General features: G+C 42.7%; 1 protein-coding gene and 1 pseudogene across 3 annotated transcripts; both read left to right on the forward strand.

The window, feature by feature from the left end:
• On the forward strand, positions 1–13,961 carry LOC115189437 (NACHT, LRR and PYD domains-containing protein 12-like; annotated as a pseudogene).
• Positions 13,962–16,460: 2,499 nt separating this feature from the next.
• LOC115189421 (NACHT, LRR and PYD domains-containing protein 1b allele 2-like) lies at positions 16,461–21,251 on the forward strand. 3 transcript variants are annotated; one of them, XM_029748042.1, is made up of 7 exons: positions 16,461–16,725; positions 16,858–17,072; positions 17,261–17,520; positions 17,772–17,906; positions 20,105–20,237; positions 20,317–20,346; positions 20,877–21,251. In XM_029748042.1, the coding sequence occupies exons 1-7, from the start codon at positions 16,577–16,579 to the stop codon at positions 21,209–21,211; spliced, it is 1,257 nt and encodes a 418-aa protein (XP_029603902.1). In that variant the 5' UTR covers positions 16,461–16,576; the 3' UTR covers positions 21,212–21,251. The 3 variants fall into 3 exon arrangements, with proteins under 3 accessions (XP_029603902.1, XP_029603903.1, XP_029603904.1); XM_029748043.1 differs by having other exon boundaries at positions 20,895–21,251; XM_029748044.1 differs by lacking the exon at positions 20,317–20,346.
• Positions 21,252–22,183: the final 932 nt, after the last annotated feature.

Raw genomic sequence — 22,183 nt, forward strand, 5'->3', positions numbered from 1 at the left:
TGTTGAAATGGGAATTAGCCAACATTTTATAAGGAAGTAGAGAAATAACGGTCGAAGAAACATGTTTGAGGTTTGTAGCCTTTTACAATTTAATATAGAAAAGTGTTTGAGAAGTTAGACTATTGTAGAGAGAGGGGATTTAGGGGGTTAAACATCCGCAGAATTGTAAAGTTATTACAATACAAATTTCAACTTTCAAGAATAATAATTGTAGGCTTTTATGTTGATTTATATTGATTATCCTAATTAATATGTGATGTTATAGGCTATGAGGTATAGAGTTGTTATAGGCGATTGATTGCACATTGTAATGTCTACTACCGTCTTTCAATGTAAAGTAGATGTCTATAATGTATTTTAGTTGTGTGTGGAGCCCATGTAGACAGCTGTTGTTATGGAGTCAGGGGATCCAACCAGGTCGACTAGCTAATGGAGATCCAGGTCAAAGTAATAACATATTGGACTGTAAATGTTTAAATGCAACATGAAGTCTCTGTTTAAACTCTGACCACAGACCGTAAAAGTGTTGTCATTCTTATTGGTTCTTCAATGTTCAGAAATATTGACTATTCTGTTATTTCTTATTGTAGCTGAGTGAGCTGTGACTTACATCTAATATGAGTCTCTCTGGGGAGAGAGAGGAGGAGACCACTGCCTCTAAAATGAGTCTGTCTGGGGAGAGAGAGGAGGAGACCACTGCCTCTAAAATGAGTCTGTCTGGGGAGAGAGAGGAGGAGACCACTGCCTCTAAAATGAGTCTGTCTGGGGAGAGAGAGGAGGAGACCCCTGCCTCTAAAACGAGTCTTTCTGGGGAGAGAGAGGAGGGGACCACTGCCTCTAAAATGACTCAAGACACCAGTTCTAAGAGGTAAGCGATTAATTGTAAATATGTACAGTTCTCTTAAAGCCAGATTCCTTAATGGTGAAACCATCCATTTGGGATGTTACAACAACAAGATGTTACTACAAACAACGAACACAGTTTTCTTTCCCTCTCGGACATCGTTGCACACTCTGCCGGATGCTCTTCTCCCTCCGGTGTCAACAAATCACTGTTCATCAGATATGAGGAGTTAGCGAGTCAAATGTGGTCAACTCTGAATCAGTAGCGGTGCGTGGGTAAAATCACTGGGGGAGGCAGCCATATTAAAACCCATGTGTTGTGATCATTTCATTGTGTGCTCTATAACCTGTTAATTCATATGCCTTGACACTGTGATATATAGGACTAAAGGCCTAGACAATAAGACACTGTGATATATAGGACTAAAGGCCTAGACAATAAGACACAGTGATATATAGGACTAAAGGCCTAGACAATAAGACACTGTGATATATAGGACTAAAGGCCTAGACAATAAGACACAGTGATATATAGGACTAAAGGCCTAGACAATAAGACACAGTGATATATAGGACTAAAGGCCTAGACAATAAGACACCGTGATATATAGGACTAAAGGCCTAGACAATAAGACACCGTGATATATAGGACTAAAGGCTGAGACAATAAGACACTGTGATATATAGGACTAAAGGCCTAGACAATAAGACACTGTGATATATAGGACTAAAGGCTGAGACAATAAGACACTGTGATATATAGGACTAAAGGCTGAGACAATAAGACACTGTGATATATAGGACTAAAGGCCTAGACAATAAGACACTGTGATATATAGGACTAAAGGCTGAGACAATAAGACACTGTGATATATAGGACTAAAGGCTGAGACAATAAGACACCGTGATATATAGGACTAAAGGCTGAGACAATAAGACACCGTGATATATAGGACTAAAGGCCGAGACAATAAGACACCGTGATATATAGGACTAAAGGCTGAGACAATAAGACACCGTGATATATAGGACTAAAGGCTGAGACAATAAGACACCGTGATATATAGGACTAAAGGCCTAGACAATAAGACACCGTGATATATAGGACTAAAGGCCTAGACAATAAGACACAGTGATATATAGGACTAAAGACCTAGCCAATAAGACACAGTGATATATAGGACTAAAGGCCTAGACAATAAGACACCGTGATATATAGGACTAAAGGCCTAGACAATAAGACACTGTGATATATAGGACTAAAGGCTGAGACAATAAGACACAGTGATATATAGGACTAAAGGCCTAGACAATAAGACGGATAATAAATTCAACCACAACTTTGTTTTATCACAAAACCGGATAGAAACCTCTGTCCAGTGAAGTCCACAAAGCACACTGCATGTAACAAACAGTTATATGACCTACAGCATGGTCAAGTTAATGTTTCTGACATTTTCTGACCACAGAACAACTATTGATTTAGAACCACAGAGAGTTACAGCAAGTCACAAAGAAAACAGGAGCTTCCTCCACTATTCCAACACCAGTTCAACCAAAAATAATTTAGTCCAATCAACATAAGCTAAATATGATGTGGCTGTGTGTGTGCAAGTAGAAAGATAATGTTGACTCACCCTACTTGTAAAGAAACACAAATGCCATCCTCCTGTCTTTCATGATGACAAAACAGTCTATCACTCTGTCACACAGTACCCACTTTTATGAATGAATGGTTGGCGAAATGCTTGTGCTTCCAGTTCCGACCATGGTGGGTAGTATATGGGGCTTTGGTGACAAAACGAATGGCACTGTGATAGAATGCATCCAATTTGTTGAGTAGAGTGTTGGAGGCTATTTTTATAAATGACATCGCCGAAGTCGAGGATCGGTAGGATGGTTAGTTTTACGAGGGTATGTTTGGCAGCATGAGTGAAGGATGCTTTGTTGCGAAATAGGAAGCCGATTCTAGATTTAATTTTGGATTGGAGATGCTTAACCTGTTACATCTAGACGTTCCGCTAGCGGAACCCCGTTCCGCCAGCGGGACACCTAGCCAACAGCCAATGGGAAGACATGGCGCGAAATACAAAAAGTACTAAAATACCACAATTCAATTTTCTCAAACAATCAACTATTTTACACCATTTTAAAGATAAGACTCTCGTTAATCTATCCACATTGTCCGATTTCAAAAAGGCTTTACAGCGAAAGCAAAACATTAGATTATGTTAGGAGAGTACATAGACACAAATAATCACACAGCCATTTTCCAAGCAGGGAATTATGTCACAGAAACCCAAAACACAGCTAAATTATGCACTAACCTTTGACGATCTTCATCAGATGACACTCCTAGGACATTATGTTATACAATACATATATGTTTTGTTAAATCAAGTTCATATTTATATCCAAAAACAGCTTTTTACATTGGCGCATGATGTTCAGAAAATGTATTTTCCACCATAAACTTCCGGTGAATTTACAAAAATACTCTTCATAAACGTTGACAAAATACATAACAATTATTTTAAGAATTATAGATACACAACTCCTTTATGCAGTCGCTATGTCAGATTTTAAAATAGCTTTTCGGCGAAAGCACATTTTGCAATATTCTGAGTACATAGCTCAGCCATCACGGCTAGCCATTTTGACACCCGCCAAATTCGTGGCACACTAAACTCAGAATTAGTATTAGAAAAATTGTATTACCTTTGCTGATCTTCATCAGAATGCACTCCCAGGACTGCTACTTCCACAACAAATGTTGTTTTTGTTCCAAATAATCCATAGTTATGTCCAAATACCGCCGTTTTGTTCGTGCGTTCAGGTCACTAGCCAAAGGGTAGTGAGCGCATATCGAGACAAAAAAATTCTAAATGTTCCTTTACCGTACTTAGAAGCATGTCAAACGCTGTTTAAAATCAATTTTTATGGTATTTTTCTCGTAAAATAGCGATAATATTCCAACCGGACTATAGTGTTTTCATTCAGGGAGGAAAAGAAAAAACAGCGTTCTCACGTCAATGCGCATTTCCAATCTCTTAGTCACCAGGCAGTCCACTGACAAACTGTGCTCCTATTATCTCCCCAGAGACAGGAGACGCCTCAATCCACATTCTGAAGGCTTTAGAGAGCCAATGGAAGCCTTAGGAAGTGCAACGTAACTCATAAGTATTTGTAGTTTCGATAGAGAAGGAAAGGCGGCCAAAGGAGTAATTGGCTTTGAGGGTGACCAGTGAGATATACTTGCTGGAGCGTGTGCTATGGGTGGGTGCTGCTATTGTGACCAGTGAGCTAAGATAAGGCGGGGCTTTACCTAGCAAAGACTTATAGATGACCTGGAGCCAGTGGGTTTGGTGACGAGTATGAAGCGAGGGCCAGCCAACGAGAGCGTACAGGTCGCAGTGGTGGGTAGTATATGGGGCTTTGGTGACAAAACGGATGGCACTGTGATAGACTGCATCCAATTTTTTGAGTAGAGTGTTGGAGGCTATTTTGTAAATGACATCGCAAAAGTCGAGGATCGGTAGGATGGTCAGTTTTATGAGGTTATGTTTGGCAGCATGAGTGAAGGATGCTTTGTTGCGAAATAGGATGCCGATTCTAGATTTAATTTTGGATTGGAGATGCTTAATGTGAGTCTGGAAGGAGAGTTTACAGTCTAACCAGACACCTAGGTATTTGTAGTTGTCCACATATTCTAAGTCAGAACCGTCCAGAGTAGTGATGCTGGATGGGTGGGCAGGTGCGGGCAGCGATTGCTTGAAGAGCATGCATTTAGTTTTACTTGCATTTAAGAGCAGTTGGAGGCCACGGAAGGAGTGTTGTAATGGCATTGAATCTCGTCTGGAGGTTTGTTAACACAGGGTCCAAGGAGGGGCCAGAAGTATACAGAATGGTGTCGTCTGCGTAGAGGTGGATCAGAGAATCACCAGCAGCAAGAGCGACATCATTGATGTATACAGAGAAGAGAGTCGGCCCGAGAATTGAACCCTGTGTCATCCCCATAGAGACTGTCAGAGGTCCGGACAACAGGCCCTCCGATTTGACACACTGAACTCTATCAGAGAAGTAGTTGGTGAACCAGGCAAGGCAGTCATTTGAGAAACCAAGGCTGTTTAGTCTGCCGATAAGAATGTGGTGATTGACAGAGTCGAAAGCCTTGGCCAGGTCGATGAATACGGCTGCACATTAATGTCTCTTATCGATGGCAGTTATGATATCGTTTAGGACCACGAGCGTGGCTGAGGTGCACCCATGACCAGCAGCCATGACCAGATTGCATAGCGGAGAAGGTATAGTGGGATTCAAAATGGTCGGTAATCTGTTTGTTAACTTTGCTTTCGATGACCTTAGAAAGGCAGGGTAGGATATTAAAGATATAGGTCTGTAGCAGTTTGGGTCTAGAGTGTCACCCCCTTTGAAGAGGGCGATGTTCGCGGCAGCTTTCCAATCTTTGGGAATCTCAGATGATATGAAAGAGAGGTTGAACAGGCTAGTAATAGGGGTTGCAACAATTCCAGCAGATAATTTTAGAAAGAGAGGGTCCAGATTGTCTAGCTCGGCTGATTTGTAGGGGTCCAGATATTGCAGCTCTTCCAGAACATCAGCTAGGAGAAATGGGGAGAAATGGGGGAGGCTTGGGCGAGTTGTTGTGGGGGGTGCAAGGCAGTTGGCCGGGGTAGGGGTAGCCAGGTGGAAAGCATGACCAGCAGTAGAAAAATTCTTATTGAAATTCTCAATTACAGTGGATTTATCGGTGGTGACAGTGTTTTCTAGCGTCAGTGCAGTGGGCAGCTGGGAGGAGGTGCTCTTATTCTCCATGGACTTTACAGTGTCCCTGAACTTTTTTGAGTTTGTGCTACAGGATGCACATTTCTGCTTGAAAAGCTAGCCTTAGCTTTCCTAACTGCCTGTGTATATTGGTTCCTAACTTCGCTGAAAAGTTGCATATCATGGGGGCTAATGCAGAATGCCACAGGATGTTTTTGTGCTGGTCAAGGGCAGTCAGGTCTGGAGTGAACAAAGGGCTATATCTGTTCCTAGTTCTACATTTTTTGAATGGGGCATGCTTATTTAAGATGGTAGGAAGGCACTTTTGAAGAGTAACCAGGGGTGGTCGTTTGACCGCAGACCCATTACGGATGCAGGCAATGAGGCAGTGATCACTGAGATCTTGGTTGAAAACAGCAGAGGTGTATTTGGAGGGCAATTTGGTTAGGATAATATCTATGAGGGTGCCCGTGTTTACAGCTTTGGGGTTTTACCTGGTAGGTTCATTGATAATTTGTGTGAGTTTGAGGGCATCAAGCTTAGATTGTATGATGGCTGGGGTGTTAAGCATGTCCCAGTTTAGGTCACCAAGCAGCACGAGCTCTGAAGATAGATGGGGGGCAATCAGTTCACATATGGTGTCCAGAGCATAGCTGGGGGCAGAGGGTGGTCTATAGCAAGCGGCAACAGTGAGAGACTTGTTTCTGGAAAGTTGGATTTTTAAAAGTAGGAACTCAAATTGTTTGGGTACAGACCTGGATAGTTAGACAGAACTCTGCAGGCTATCTCTGCAGTAGATTGCAGCACCGCTGACTTGCCTGACTTGCCTAGTTAAATAAAGGTTAAATACAAAAATAAAGGCTCTGCATGATCAATCTGACGTCTGCATTTGCCATGCAGCATTTTACGGTGATACGGCCTTTGTAGAAGTCAGGGCGTTCATACTTCCTGTTCTTTGAGGAGCAGTGCAGAGCTGTTGTCAAGGAAGTGAGTTTGTGTTTATACAGGACCTCCCGCCCCCACCTACCGTCAACCAATCATGTCAATGCAGAGCTATATGATTAATCCAATCTTTACATCGGTCATCTTCCTCAAATGAAGGGGAGGATGACCCAATCTGTGTGAGAGGAATGGTATCTGATTTCATTGGTCCTCAACTAGTGGCTCAGACACTTCATTCAGGATAAGTGGAGTTAGCTCTGAGTTAACCTGCCTAAATGAAGAGTTTGGGGTTCGACTAGCCATGTGCGACACACAGTTATAAGCCTACTAGACTTAGCAGTGGACGTATACACTATCATAGTATGGATGAAGCCTGACCTGGAATGGGAAGCTAACTGAAGATAGCTAGCTAACTGAAGCTGGCTAGCTAACTGAAGATGGCTAGCTAACTGAAGATGGCTAGCTAACTGAAGATGGCTAGCTTTATAAAAGACAGAGTAGATACCACTCAGTGCTGCTGTTTTCCCAAATGTGGATTCATTTAAATAGAAACATCAGGAATTATACAGAGAAGGTCCATTATACAGTTGTAAAAATGAAGTTGATGAGATATTGATGAGGTGATCTGTCTCCCTGTTTTGTTCAGTGTCCAGAAGCCCAGAGCAGAGTCACCTACAACCAGCCTGCTATCAATGAAGAGTGATCAGCCACCTGCTTTCAGCCAGGAACCATTACCAGATGACAATAAGGAAGTGGAGAGTTTGGACAGTGAGGATCCATTAAATATCACACACAACCTTCTGGACAGAAGAAGTAAGACTGTATTTCATACAATATTACAAAGAACGGTACAAAGGCCCTTATTAAACACACACACACACAAACTTATGAGTCCCAACTCTCATTGTTTTCCTACAGGTCAAACTCTGCTGACAGTCCAACAAGACATTAAAGCTAAACTGAAACACAAGTATCAACACATATCTGAAGGAATTGGACACCATGGAAACCAAATTCTGTTAAAGGACATCTACACAGAGCTCTACATCACAGAGGGTGGAAGTGGAGGGCTCAATAATGAACATGAGGTTAGACAGATAGAGATGGCATCCAAGAAACAAACCACACAAGAGACACCAATCAAATGCAACGACATCTTCAAGCCTTTACCTCGACAAGACAAACCTAGCAGAACTGTGCTGACAAAAGGAATCGCTGGCATTGGAAAAACAGTCTCTGTGCAGAAGGTCATCCTTGACTGGGCAGAGGGAAAAGCAAATCAGGACGTTCATTTCATGTTTCCTCTTCCTTTCCGTGATCTGAACCTAAAAAAGGACCAATACAGTCTGATGCAACTTCTTTCCCACTACCTCCCAGAGCTGAAAGAGATTGACAGCATTGAAGATGGTGAAACCAAAACTGTTTTCATTTTTGATGGTCTGGATGAGTGTTGACTTCCTCTAGACTTCAAAAACAATGAGAAGTGCTGTGATGTCACGAAGCCAACCTCAGTGGACGTGCTGCTGACAAACCTCATCGAGGGGAATCTGCTTCCCCATGCTCTCGTCTGGATAACCTCACGGCCTGCAGCAGCCAATCAGATCCCTCCTGAGTGTATTGACCAGCTGACAGAGGTACGAGGGTTCAATGATCCACAGAAGGAGGAGTATTTCAGGAAGAAAATCACAGATCAGAATCTGGCCAATGAAATCATCAAACACATGAAGACATCAAGGAGCCTCCACATCATGTGCCACATGCCAGTCTTCTGTTGGATATCAGCCACTGTCCTTGAGATGATACTGAAAGAGGCAGAGAAGGATGAAGTCCCCAAAACTCTGACCCAGATGTACTCACACTTCGTGCTCATCCAAATCATTGTGAAGAACAGGAAGTACAACAAAGCCACAGAGACAAACCCAAAGGAACTGTCTCAGTCAGACAAAGACATGATCCTGAAACTGGCAAAGCTGGCTTTCCAACAGCTGCAGAAGGGCAACCTGATCTTCTATGAGGAGGACCTGAGAGAGTGTGGCCTTGATGTCACAGAGGCATCAGAGTACTCAGCATTGTGTACAGAGATCTTTAAAGAAGAATCTGGGCTGTACCAAGACAAGGTCTACAGCTTTGTGCATCTGAGCATTCAGGAGTTTCTAGCAGCAGTGCATGCTTTAGAATCATGTCTGGACAAGAAGGAAAATGTTTTCTCCCCCACTAGTGATGAAGAGAAGGAGTCAATCCAGTTGTCTGACTTACACACGAGAGCACGGTGGACCAGGCCTTGAAGAGTGAGAATGGACACCTGGACCTGTTCCTCCGCTTCCTTCTGGGTCTCTCACTGGAGTCCAATCAGAATCTGTTACGAGGCCTTCTGACACAGACAGGAAGTACCACACAGACCAATGAGGAAACAGTTGAGAGAACAGTCAGGTACCTTTCATACAAGATCAACCAGGAATCCTCACCAGAAAGGATCATCAACTTGTTCCACTGTCTGAATGAACTTGGTGCCAACTCTCTAGTTGAAGACATGCAGACCTCCCTGCGATCAGGAACTCTTTCAGAAAAAGAGCTAAAACCTGACCAATGTTCAGCCCTGGCCTACCTGTTACTGATGTCAGAGGAGGTGCTGGAGGAGTTTGACCTGAAGACATACAACACATCAGAGGAAGGTTATCAGAGGTTGCTGCCGGTAGTGAAAACCTGCAAAAGAGCACTGTAAGTTCTGTTATTGAGTTGATGTTTACAGTATCGTTATTCTGGAGGATTTGTATATCTAACAGATTATCTCCTCTCTCCAGACTAGATCACTGTAAACTCACATATGAATCCTGTGAGACTCTGACCTCAGCTCTGCAGACACCAAACTCCCCCCTGAGAGAACTGGACCTCAGCTACAATGACCTGGGAGACAGAGGAGTGGAGCTGCTCTGTGTTGGACTAACCAGTCCACTCTGCAACATACAGACACTACTGTGAGTTAACTATCTTCAGTATCCACTGTCTTTATAGTGTTTATATACACTGCTCAAAAACATAAAGGGAACACTTAAATAACACAATGTAACTCCAAGTCAATCACACTTCTGTGAAATCAAACTGTCCACTTAGGAAGCAACACTGATTGACAATACATTTCACATGCTGTTGTGCAAATGGAATAGACAACAGGTGGAAATTATAGGCAAATAGCAAGACACCCCCAATAAAGGAGTGGTTCTGCAGGTGGTGACCACAGACCACTTCTCAGTTCCTATGCTTCCTGGCTGATGTTATGGTCACTTCTGAATTCTGGCGGTGTTTTCACTCGAGTGGTAGCATGTGACGGAGTCTACAACCCACACAAGTGGCTCAGGTAGTGCAGCTCATCCAGGATGGCACATCAATGCGAGCTCTGGCACGAAGGTTTGCTGTGTCTGTCAGCGTAGTGTCCAGAGCATGGAGGCGCTACCAGGAGACAGGCCAGTACATCAGGAGACGTGGAGGGCAACAAACTAGCAGCAGGACCGCTACCTCCGCCTTTGTGCAAGGAGGAGCAGGAGGAGCACTGCCAGAGCCTTGCAAAATGACCTCCAGCAGGCCACAAATGTCCATGTGTCTGCTCAAACAGTCAGAAACCGCCTCCATGAGGGTGGTATGAGGGCCCGACGCTTACAGCCCAACACCGTGCAGGATGTTTGGCATTTGCCAGAGAACACCAAGATTGGCAAATTCGCCACTGGCGCCCTGTACTCTTCACAGATGAAAGCAGGTTCACACTGAGCACATGTGACAGACGTGACAGAGTCTGGAGACGCCGTGGATAACGTTCTGCTGCCTGCAACATCCTCCAGCATGACCGGTTTGGCGGTGGGTCAGTCATGGTGTGGGGTGGCATTTCTTTGGGGGGCCGCACAGCCCTCCATGTGCTCGCCAGAGGTAGCCTGACTGCCATTAGGTACCGAGATGAGATCCTCAGACCCCTTGTGAGACCATATGCTGGTGCGGTTGGCCCTGGGTTCCTCCTAATGCAAGACAATGCTAGACCTCATGTGGCTTGAGTGTGTCAGCAGTTCCTGCAAGAGGAAGGCATTGATGCTATGGACTGGCCCGCCCGTTCCCCAGACCTGAATCCAATTGAGCACATCTGGGACATCATGTCTCGCTCCATCCACCAACACCACGTTGCACCACAGACTGTCCAGGAGTTGGCGGATGCTTTAGTCCAGGTCTGGGAGGAGATCCCTCAGGAGACCATCCGCCACCTCATCAGGAGCATGCCCAGGCGTTTTAGGGAGGTCACACAGGCACGTGGAGGCCACACACACTACTGAGCCTCATTTTGACTTGTTTTAAGGACATTACATCAAAGTTGGATCAGCCTGTAGTGTGGTTTTCCACTTTAATTTTGAGTGTGACTCCAAATCCAGACCTCCATGGGTTGATAAATTGGATTTCCATATATTATTTTTGTGTGATTTTGTTGTCAGCACATTCAACTATGTAAAGAAAAAAGTATTTAATAAGATTATTTCATTCATTCAGATCTAGGATGTGTTATTTTAGTGTTCCCTTTATTTTTTTGAGCAGTATATTTGTAGTAATTATGTTTTTAACATTTTTTGAACATCTTGGTAAATATGCAGAAACATTCTTCAAATGTGGTAAATATATGAAACTAAGGTTAAATATCTTGAGTGAGTTAGTATATTTTTAACATAGTCTAATCATGTCCTTCTGTTATTGTCTTAATGCATCTCATTATTCTTAAAGCTTTGCATATTTAACAGTGTCGACATATCTCCTCTCTCAAGACTGGATGGCTGTAAAATCACATATAAATCCTGTGAGACTCTGACCTCAGCTCTGCAGACACCAAACTCCCCCCTGAGAGAACTGGACCTCAGCTACAATGACCTGAGAGACAGAGGAGTGAAGCTGCTCTGTGTTGGACTAACCAGTCCACTCTGCAACATACAGACACTAGTGTGAGTTAAATATCTTCAGTATCCATTGTCTTTATAGTGTTTATATATTTGTAGTAATTATGTTTTTAACATTATTTGAACATCTTGGTAAATATGCAGAAACATTCATCAAATGTGATAAATATGTCAAACTACGGTTAAATATATTGAGTGAGTTAGTATATTTTTAACATAGTCTAATCATGTGTCCTTCTGTTATTGTCTTAATGCATCTCATTATTCTTAAATCTTTGCATATTTAACAGTGTATCAACATATCTCCTCTCTCCAGACTGGATGGCTGTAAACTCACATATGAATCCTGTGAGACTCTGGCCTCAGCTCTGCAGACACCAAACTCCCCCCTGAGAGAACTGGACCTCAGCAACAATGACCTGGGAGACAGAGGAGTGGAGCTGCTCTGTGTTGGACTAACCAGTCCACTCTGCAACATACAGACACTAGTGTGAGTTAAATATCTTCAGTATGAGTTATTATGTGGATGTTTTAAACATGTGTTAATCATGTGCTCTTCTGCCCTGTAGTCTAGGTCAGTGTGGTCTGACAGAGGGTTGCTGTTCACATCTGGCCTCAGTCCTGAGTTCACCCAACTCACAACTGAAACAACTGGAGCTGAGAGACAATGACCTGCAGGACTCAGGAGTTACACTGCTGTCTGCTGGACTGGAGGATCCAGACTGTAAACACACACTGGGGTAAGTACAGTTGTTTCAGTCAGGTCTGTACTGAGCTTAGTAAAACAAATACAATGTTTGTGTCATGGACAAATGTATGGGTGTCCTACAAGATGATTGACACCAGTACACCAACCTAGACAGCTGTTGTGTGTCTCTCTGTAGGCTGTCTGGCTGTCTGGTCACAGAGGAGGGCTGTGCTGCTCTGTCTTACGCTCTGAGGTCAAACCCCTCCCACCTGAAAGAGCTGGACCTGAGCTACAATCACCCAGGAGACTCTGCAGGAGGACTGCTTTCAGCTGCTCTGGTGGATCCCACATATAAACTGATTAAGCTGAAGTAAGTCAGAATAGATGTCCTAATAGTGTGAGCAGTGGTTGTGTCATATGTAGTGTAGTAGGGTCAGTAACATGAGGACATAATGGTAGAATTAAGGGGAAGTTTACCCAGCAGGCTGAGCACTCCAACACAGCATACATCATCACCACATGAATACTTTTCTTCTGCATCTCTGATATCCTGTTGGAATTGTACTCCATTCTGTATGCAGTAGGTAGGATAGAATACCTGTATGTCTCTAGTAATGAATTGTACTCTGTTCTGTATGCAGTAGGTAGGATAGAATACCTGTATGTCTCTAGTAATGAATTGTACTCTGTTCTGTATTCAGTAGGTAGGATAGAATACCTGTATGTCTCTAGTAATGAATTGTACTCCGTTCTGTATGCAGTAGGTAGGATATAATACCTGTATGTCTCTAGTAATGAGCTTGGATAGTGCACCAGAACACACAAATATGGTTTAAATGTTGACTGCTTTGTTAGGTCTTTGTCAGTTAATAACCTGTTTCTCCTACAGTGTGGATCATGGTGGAGATTGCAGGCTGAAATCAGGGCTGAGGAAATGTAAGTCTCTTCAATCCTAATTAACTACATATTCAGAACTATAGTAACATAGTAACTAATCAGTTCTTGTTCTGTAATTACAAAACAACATTTTATATCAAGATGTGGTTTGATTAAACTCTCCTTTTGTCTACAGATGCCTGTCATCTCACCCTGGACCCAAATACAGCAAACCCAAACCTGATACTGTCTGAGGGGAACACGAAGGTGACACGGGTGGCAGAGAAGCAGCATTATGAAGACCATCCAGACAGATTTGACTATCATTCCCAAGTTCTCTGCAGAGAAAGCTTATCTGGATCTCGTTATTACTGGGAGGTGGAGAGGGGTGATCACATGACTGTCATTGGTGTGGTGTACAAAGGAATGATGAGGAAGGGAGGGGAGGCCGACAGTAGGATTGGAGCCAATAGGAAGTCCTGGTGTTTAGCCTGCTCTGATAGCCTCTATTTATTTAACCATGCTGGAGTCCATAGCAGATCCATCTCTGACCCTGTTTCTAACAGAGTTGGAGTGTATCTGGACTGGCCAGCTGGTACTTTGTCCTTCTATGGTGTGTCCTCCTCTGGTACACTGACACACCTTTACACAGAACACACCACATTTACTGAACCCCTCTATCCTGGGTTTGGGGTTTATTCCTCCTCACTGACCTCAGTGACCCTGTGTCAGATTGATGACCAATACATTCAAAGGTGAGTCATAGCAATGTTTATCATTTGTTTTCCTCTGGAATCATTCCTACAATTAGATTGTAGGAATGTATTTAGTTTAATCACAGTCTGTCCTTCTGCTTTACCAACACCAGAGACCATGGTGGAGAGAGTTGGATCAAGCCTGGACCTGAGGACACCGTAGACCATGGTGGAGAGAGTTGTATCAAGCCTGGACCTGAGAACACCAGAGACCATGGTGGAGAGTGTTGGATCAAGCCTGGACCTGAGAACAACAGAGACCATGGTGGAGAGAGTTGTATCAAGCCTGGACCTGAGGACACCAGAGACCATGGTGGAGAGAGTTGGATCAAGCCTGGACCTGAGAACACCAGAGACCATGGTGGAGAGAGTTGTATCAAGCCTGGACCTGAGAACACCAGAGACCATGGTGGAGAGAGTTGTATCAAGCCTGGACCTGAGGACACCAGAGACCATGAGAAATGTGAGTGTTAACTGATAATTGTTTTTAAATCAATATGATTAAAGCGTTCATTATTCTTGATTCCCAGGCAAGGAAAACAATCATGATCTATTTGGTCAAAACAAACTTAAAGGTAGAGTCAGCGATATGACGTAGATGCACAAAGTAAACAGCATAGTGGGTCAATTTCTACAACAACTAAGAGTGTTGTAGCACAATGCTAAACTTCTCCGCTGTTTTGGTCCCGTGACTAACACTCTGTAAGAGAGTGAAGAGAACCCTTCCACATAGGCAGATACTGTGTGTGACTGTGTGAGAGAGAAGTCAAGCATCTTGCTCATCACAATATCTGTGGTGCTGCTCGTACATCATCATTTATCTGACTCTACCTTTAAGCTCTCATCCTAGGATCTACCAGATATCAGACCCCCAACATCTACAAAACATGGACCAGAACGATGTTGTTTCCTGCTTCCACAAACATTAATTAATATAACACTAATGTCAGATTATGGTATGCTAATGAGTGTACATTCAGAGACTGTTGATCACTTATATTCATTTTTATTACAAGTCTATTTAATAATTATTAATTCAATATTCCATGAGATTGTCCATTTTAAATAACAATTACTTTTGACTTCAGGGATTCCTCAGAGCTGTAAGACTTGTGGCCATGTTGAGGTAAGTCATAATGTCAATTCTTACTTTTACATACCTGCAGGAGTCAGGTACAGTCTCAAAGCCAGGTGTGTGTACTGACCAACCATTCATACTGGGATATAGACAGTCCTGTGTTCTGCTTTAGTAATATAAACACAGTCTCAAAGCCAGGTGTGTACTGACCAACCATTCATACTGGGATATAGACAGTCCTGTGTTCTGCTTTAGTAATATAAACACAGTCTCAAAGCCAGGTGTGTGTACTGACCAACCATTCATACTGGGATATAAACAGTCCTGTATTCTGCTTTAGTAATATAAACACAGTCTCAAAGCCAGGTGTGTACTGACCAACCATTCATACTGGGATATAGACAGTCCTGTTTTCTGCTTTAGTAGTGTAAACACAGTCTCAAAGCCAGGTGTGTACTGACCAACCATTCATACTGGGATATAGACAGTCCTGTGTTCTGCTTTAGTAATATAAACACAGTCTCAAAGCCAGGTGTGTACTGACCAACCATTCATACTGGGATATAGACAGTCCTGTGTTCTGCTTTAGTAATATAAACACAGTCTCAAAGCCAGGTGTGTACAGACCAACCATTCATACTGGGATATAGACAGTTCTGTGTTCTGCTTTAGTAATATAAACACAGTCTCAAAGCCAGGTGTGTACAGACCAACCATTCATACTGGGATATAGACAGTTCTGTGTTCTGCTTTAGTAAAATAAACACAGTCTCAAAGCCAGGTGTGTACTGACCAACCATTCATACTGGGATATAGACAGTCCTGTGTTCTGCTTTAGTAATATAAACACAGTCTCAAAGCCAGGTGTGTACTGACCAACCATTCATACTGGGATATAGACAGTCCTGTGTTCTGCTTTAGTAATATAAACACAGTCTCAAAGCCAGGTGTGTACTGACCAACCATTCATACTGGGATATAGACAGTCCTGTGTTCTGCTTTAGTAATATAAACACTGTCTCAAAGCCAGGTGTGTACTGACCAACCATTCATACTGGGATATAGACAGTCCTGTGTTCTGCTTTAGTAATATAAACACAGTCTCAAAGCCAGGTGTGTACTGACCAACCAATCATACTGGGATATAGACAGTCCTGTGTTCTGCTTTAGTAATATAAACACAGTCTCAAAGCCAGGTGTGTACTGACCAACCATTCATACTGGGATATAGACAGTCCTGTGTTCTGCTTTAGTAATATAAACACAGTCTCAAAGCCAGGTGTGTACAGACCAACCATTCATACTGGGATATAGACAGTTCTGTGTTCTGCTTTAGTAATATAAACACAGTCTCAAAGCCAGGTGTGTACTGACCAACCATTCATACTGGGATATAGACAGTCCTGTGTTCTGCTTTAGTAATATAAACACAGTCTCAAAGCCAGGTGTGTACTGACCAACCATTCATACTGGGATATAGACAGTCCTGTGTTCTGCTTGTAGTCATGCAGGATTTTAGCTGTTGTCATATTTTGTCATTAGACAGTTGAATTGATAAATCACCAGCATTCCATGTAACATTGAGTAAATACATTAGATTAGTTACTTTGGTTAATGGGCCAGTTTCCCAGACACAGATTAAGTCTAGTCCTGGACCTTAAAGAACTTTCTATTGAAACTTCCATTGAGCATGCTTTTTAGTCCAGCACTAGACTCAATCTGTGTCCAGGAAACAGGCCCCATATGTATTACTGACATGCTTGTCCTTGTTCAGGACTCCACACACTGGATTCAGATTGAACCCTTGACTTCCACTGTCCAGGGAGTGACAATGTTCAGGTAAAATAACTACTTTTAACATTTCATTCCACTTGCTAGTGTATTTCCCCATTACCTTTGGGAATAGTCTTCTAATCCAACCTCTCCATTTGACTATTGACCCTCTCTACCATATCTTGTTGTTGCCCTCAGGCACAGGACACCCAAAGGGAGTTATGAGTGCACAGTGTCTGGGCTCCGCTGGCTGTGTGAGAGAGATGTCATTCTGAAGTATCACTTCAGGAACTGGGAACCCTACAGTCAACTTCTGAAAGACATGCAGTACACACAAGGTGGTCCATTGCTGGACATCACTATGGAGTTAGGTGAACTGGAGGAAGTTCATCTGCCACACTGTGTCTGTTTAGGTAAAACCATATAGAAATAATATTCAGAAAGACATTTCCATGTAACTGAGTTTCACTTCCTGAATGAATGAATGAACTATTCTGGGAGTTTGAGTTTACTGTGATCTGGTTCTGCATATTCTTTGTGTCTTAGTTGGATGAATAATACAATATTTGTCTTTCTGTCTCCTTTTTATTGTGTTGTTCAGGGACCAACCCTTCCCTGAGGAATGAGATGAAGATTCTTCATGTAGAGGAACATGGAGTGTCTTTAGAGGAAGTGCATGAGGTCACCAGATTCCATGCTAAGATTCTCCATCCGAAGTTCTCATCGGCCTCTGTTGTACTGAAATATATCGCCTGTTGGAACGTAGATGTCCACTGTGACGTGATCCTCTATTTGGCAGTAAAAAGGTCAACAGTCATTTCAAGGCTGTACCTGCTCCTCAGAAACTCCAGTCAGAAAGAGGTGAGGCACTTTCACTGAAGTGACAACAGTATGTTGAAACTTACTGAAGGAAAGCTGATAGTTTGTTGAAAATCTCTAGATTACCAAGACAACATGCAGCTCTGTGAGAAATCTATTTCTGATGTAACATTCATTAATACAGTGTAATACAATATAAACTATGACCAACATTTGTATCTCAGTCAGCTGCAAGTTGTGTGAATTATGGGACTACATTGTTCTGACTGACTACTACATTGCTCATTTTGTAGGCTGTTCAGGAACGGGAGAAAGGTCAGCTGTCCCAAGGATATTCAGAATTTCTCCTGTCAAGTCCAAATGGGTCCTTAAAGCTGAACAATTGGTTTGCACTGAAGAATCCCCTCTCCACTTCCATCAATCCAGAGGTACAGTTTTTGCAGGCTGAGGACATGAATCTGTCATATTGTATATGTCATGACTATCATTAATGTGATGACTGTTATTTATTGAATCAATTAATTGTTACCCGATTTAAAAAAAAAAGATGTTTAATTAATTAACCAATTAACTTGATTAAATAATCAATTAACTCATTAGGAACTTGGGGCACCACGGAAGAAGTTGTTTCACGAGTTACCATCTATCATTCCCTAACCCCTAACCCCTAACCCAACCCCGACCCCGACCCTGACCCTGACCCCGACCCCTAGCCCTAACCTAGCCCTAACCTAGCCCTAACCCTAACCCTAGCCCCAACCCCAGCCCCAACCCCAGCCCCAACCCCAGCCCCAACCCCAGCCCCAGCCCTAACCCCAGCCCTAACCCCAGCCCTAACCCTAGCCCTAACCCTAGCCCTAACCCTAGCCCCAGCCCTAACCCCAACCCCAACCCTAGCCCCAACCCCTAACCCCTAACCCCTAACCCTACCCCCTAACCCTAACCCTAACCCTACCCCTACCCTGACCCCTAACCCCTAACCCTAACCCCTGACCCCTAACCCTGACCCCTGACCCCTAACCCCTGACCCCTAACCCTAACCCTAACCCCTGACCCCTAACCCTAGTTACAATCTCCTGAATTAAACTCAAGAAGAGATATATATATATATATATATATATATATACACACACACACACACACACACACACACACACACACACACACACATCTCTCGATTAGTCACTTATCAATCATTACCTCATATCAGTCTCATTCTGAACGTCGCAGACCTCTTGAATCTGCAAGAACCCAAGCCTTTTCTGATCATTCAGTACTTCACCTAATTTATTTATTTATTTAATTATTTATTTACTAACTAACTAAATAATAACACACAGAATACACATACACACTTACATGAGATGAAAAGTCCCTAGTGGACTGAAACGATATGACGGCTTGTTGCACAATGGAAAGGGGATGGAGAAAAATAGAGGGAGAGATACAGAGAGTCAACACTTGGATACATTTGGAAACTAGTAGTCAGTAATCAGAGTACTTAGCACTCCAAGCAATGTAATGTAATGCAATGTTTATACGTATTTAGGCGTAGATGTCTTTGTTTGTTGTCTCTCTGTTTTAACCAATCAACTCTTCTATGGGGACAGGGTAGTTGTAGTTCACGCTTCGACGTAATGCTCAGCTTGTCCACCAGAGGTCACAATGTCCTTCTTAGTTGTAGAGCTTCTCTGGTAGTGGAGGTGTTCAAATAGAGCAGACTGAGATGCATCAGTGATTGTCTGAGATGGGATTTCTTCCTTCCCACCTCGTGTCTTTTAGTCAAAGTTCTAGGACTACTTTTACATGTTACAGCTGCAGACTGAATGTTTCTGGACTCATAGTGGAGGTTATCTTCTCACCTCGTGTTGGTTTTTCAGTGTTTCCAACCATTTTCGTAACATTCAGCTGTCCATCTGCTGGTCCCATATGTTAATTATTAGTGATTCCTTTTAAGCACTCTGGCCAAAGGGGCGGTTCCATCACAATGACACAGTCTTCTGACCTCATTTGGGTGCGTCGCTTAGTTTTATGTGCAACGGACATGAAAAACTATGATCTCCTTAGAAAACTAAAATCACATTCCTATCTTAACAAAAATAGTTTCATCGTTCTTCATATTTCCTACACAATGTAAAGGATGTAAACCTGACATGCACAGTGTGAAAGCTCTTCAAGTTACAGTACTTTCATTATACAGTTTTTATTGACATCACAAAATAATAAAACAATATGACATGATTATTCTTTAGATCCCCACCATATTTCTATAGTTTAAATATTGTTCCAATATTAACTTTTTTGACATTTTTATAGTTTTGGCGGAAAAAGTTTCCTGGAAGACAAAGGCTCTTTGGTTGGTACTGAAGAGCAAGAGGGAGATTTCCCTCCTGCCTAATTTATGACCGGGTGTTAAGGTGTCATAACCAGCCTTCCTCTGGGAAAGAGGTCTGGCTATCTGTCAGCCATTTGCCAAGCTGATCTGAGGCCTTGGATCCTCAGCCAGGAGAGTCATGACAATATGAATAACTGGAATATAATTATATTTCACCCTTTCTCTCTCTCTCTCTCTCTCTCTCTCTCTCTGTCTGTTGTCGCAATCGTTGCACCATATGGCCTTCTACAGAAGATTCAGCTGTTACCTGCAGACACCACACCAAGCTGTTGTAAGATGATAATGGGAAACACAGGGGTTGACATTGAGATGGAGTTAATCGGGGATGACAAGAGGATAGCATGGAGAGATATGCTACGAACAGGTAGGAGAATATGTCAATAATAACTTATTTTCTGACTGATGCTATTTAGAGTGATATAACCTATTTTTGTTTCTTTCAGATGAATTCATCACTGAAACCCATTCAACTAGTAAGTAAACATGAGAGAAACAAACCAATGACTTGAGGGCCAGTCAACATGGTTTACTGTTGGACCTGGACTAGTCCTGATTATAAAAGACTGTTTTCAAGAACAATGACATCTCCTCCAGGACTTGATGTAGATTAGCTTGGTTCTGAATGCCCCAATGACATCTCCTCCAGGACCTGATGTAGATTAGCCTGGTTCTGAATGACCCAATGACATCTCCACCAGGACTTGATGTAGATTAGCTTGGTTCTGAATGCCCCAATGACATCTCCTCCATGACTTGATGTAAATTAGCCTGGTTCTGAATGCCCCAGCCTCTTTTTCTACGTCTGCGAAACTGAATATGAATGAAACCTTAGTGGTGTGATGTGTTCATTGATGCAGGTCGTTATTGTTCGAGAATAGGTTCTCAATGCAAAGATTCAATAATGCAATTTAGACTTTTGTCGGTCACTTTGAAAGAAGTCTGCTTCTAAATGACTGAAATGTAAATGTACAAATGTAGTTATTTTGTAACCTGACTCTCTCAGGTGCTGTGTTGGGGGCAGGAGGTCCGGCTGAGAGCAGTCTGACTGGTTCCGCAGAGCAGCAGCTGCGTTCTATACGGACAGAGTTTGTGAAACAAGTGTCAAGACCTGTCCTGGATGTTCTGCTGGACAGACTCCTGCAACACACAGTCATCAACCAGGAGGAAATGGAGTCAGTGAAGGTGATAGCTGAGAGGGCAGAGAAGGCACGTGACATCATCGACATGGTGTTGAGAAAAGGAACTGAGTCATGTTCCAGGATGATCAACCTTCTTGTGGAGCTGGACCCCTGTCTTTGTTCACTGCTTCAGATCAACAGTGTTGGAGTACCAACCTAATGGTAGAATGGATAGTAACAGTGTTGGGGTACCAACCTAATGGTAGAATGGATAGTAACAGTGTTGGGGTACAAAATACAAAAATAACTGTACAAATGTTATGGAGACACAGTGTTGTGTAAAAACATTGCATATAATAATCTGAATCATTTGTACCGGGGAGACCTGATCCTAGATCAACCCTCATATTCAACACCATGGGGTGTATTCACTAGGAAACAGACCTGATCCTAGATCAACCCTCCTATTCAACACCATGGGGTGTATTCACTAGGAAACAGACCTGATCCTAGATCAACCCTCCTATTCAACACCATGGTGTGTATTCACTAGGAAACAGACCTGATCCTAGATCAACCCTCCTATTCAACACCATGGGGTGTATTCACTAGGAAACAGACCTGATCCTAGATCAACCCTCCTATTCAACACCATGGGGTGTATTCACTAGGAAACAGACCTGATCCTAGATCAACCCTCCTATTCAACACCATGGGGTGTATTCACTAGGAAACAGACCTGATCCTAGATCAACCCTCCTACTCAACAGCATGGGGTGTATTCACTAGGAAACAGACCTGATCCTAAATCAACACTACCTGAATTTGTCCCAAAGAAACTACTTTTTTTGTTGCAAAACGTTGTGCTACGGTGGGTGACTAATTAATACACTCCTGATCAAACTGGGATGTAAATCTTGGTCAAAAAAGCAACAACAATCCTCCACCACCCTCTTCAGAGGACAAATATCATAGTTTTATTTCAGCGTTTTTGCTACACATACATATATATACACACACATTTCCATGTGCCATATATTTTTTAATTGGGATGTGATGTTTTACAAAATGTTTGAACCTTTCTAATTGTATGGTATCCACAGATTGTGAGCTAAAGATGAAAACCTTTCCTGCGAGTATTATTATGTTATTGACTGACTGTGTCTTTCCAAATCGCCCCACACTGCTATTT

Source organism: Salmo trutta, unplaced genomic scaffold, assembly GCF_901001165.1.
Source record: "Salmo trutta unplaced genomic scaffold, fSalTru1.1, whole genome shotgun sequence".
NCBI classification, from domain to species: Eukaryota; Metazoa; Chordata; class Actinopteri; order Salmoniformes; family Salmonidae; genus Salmo; species Salmo trutta.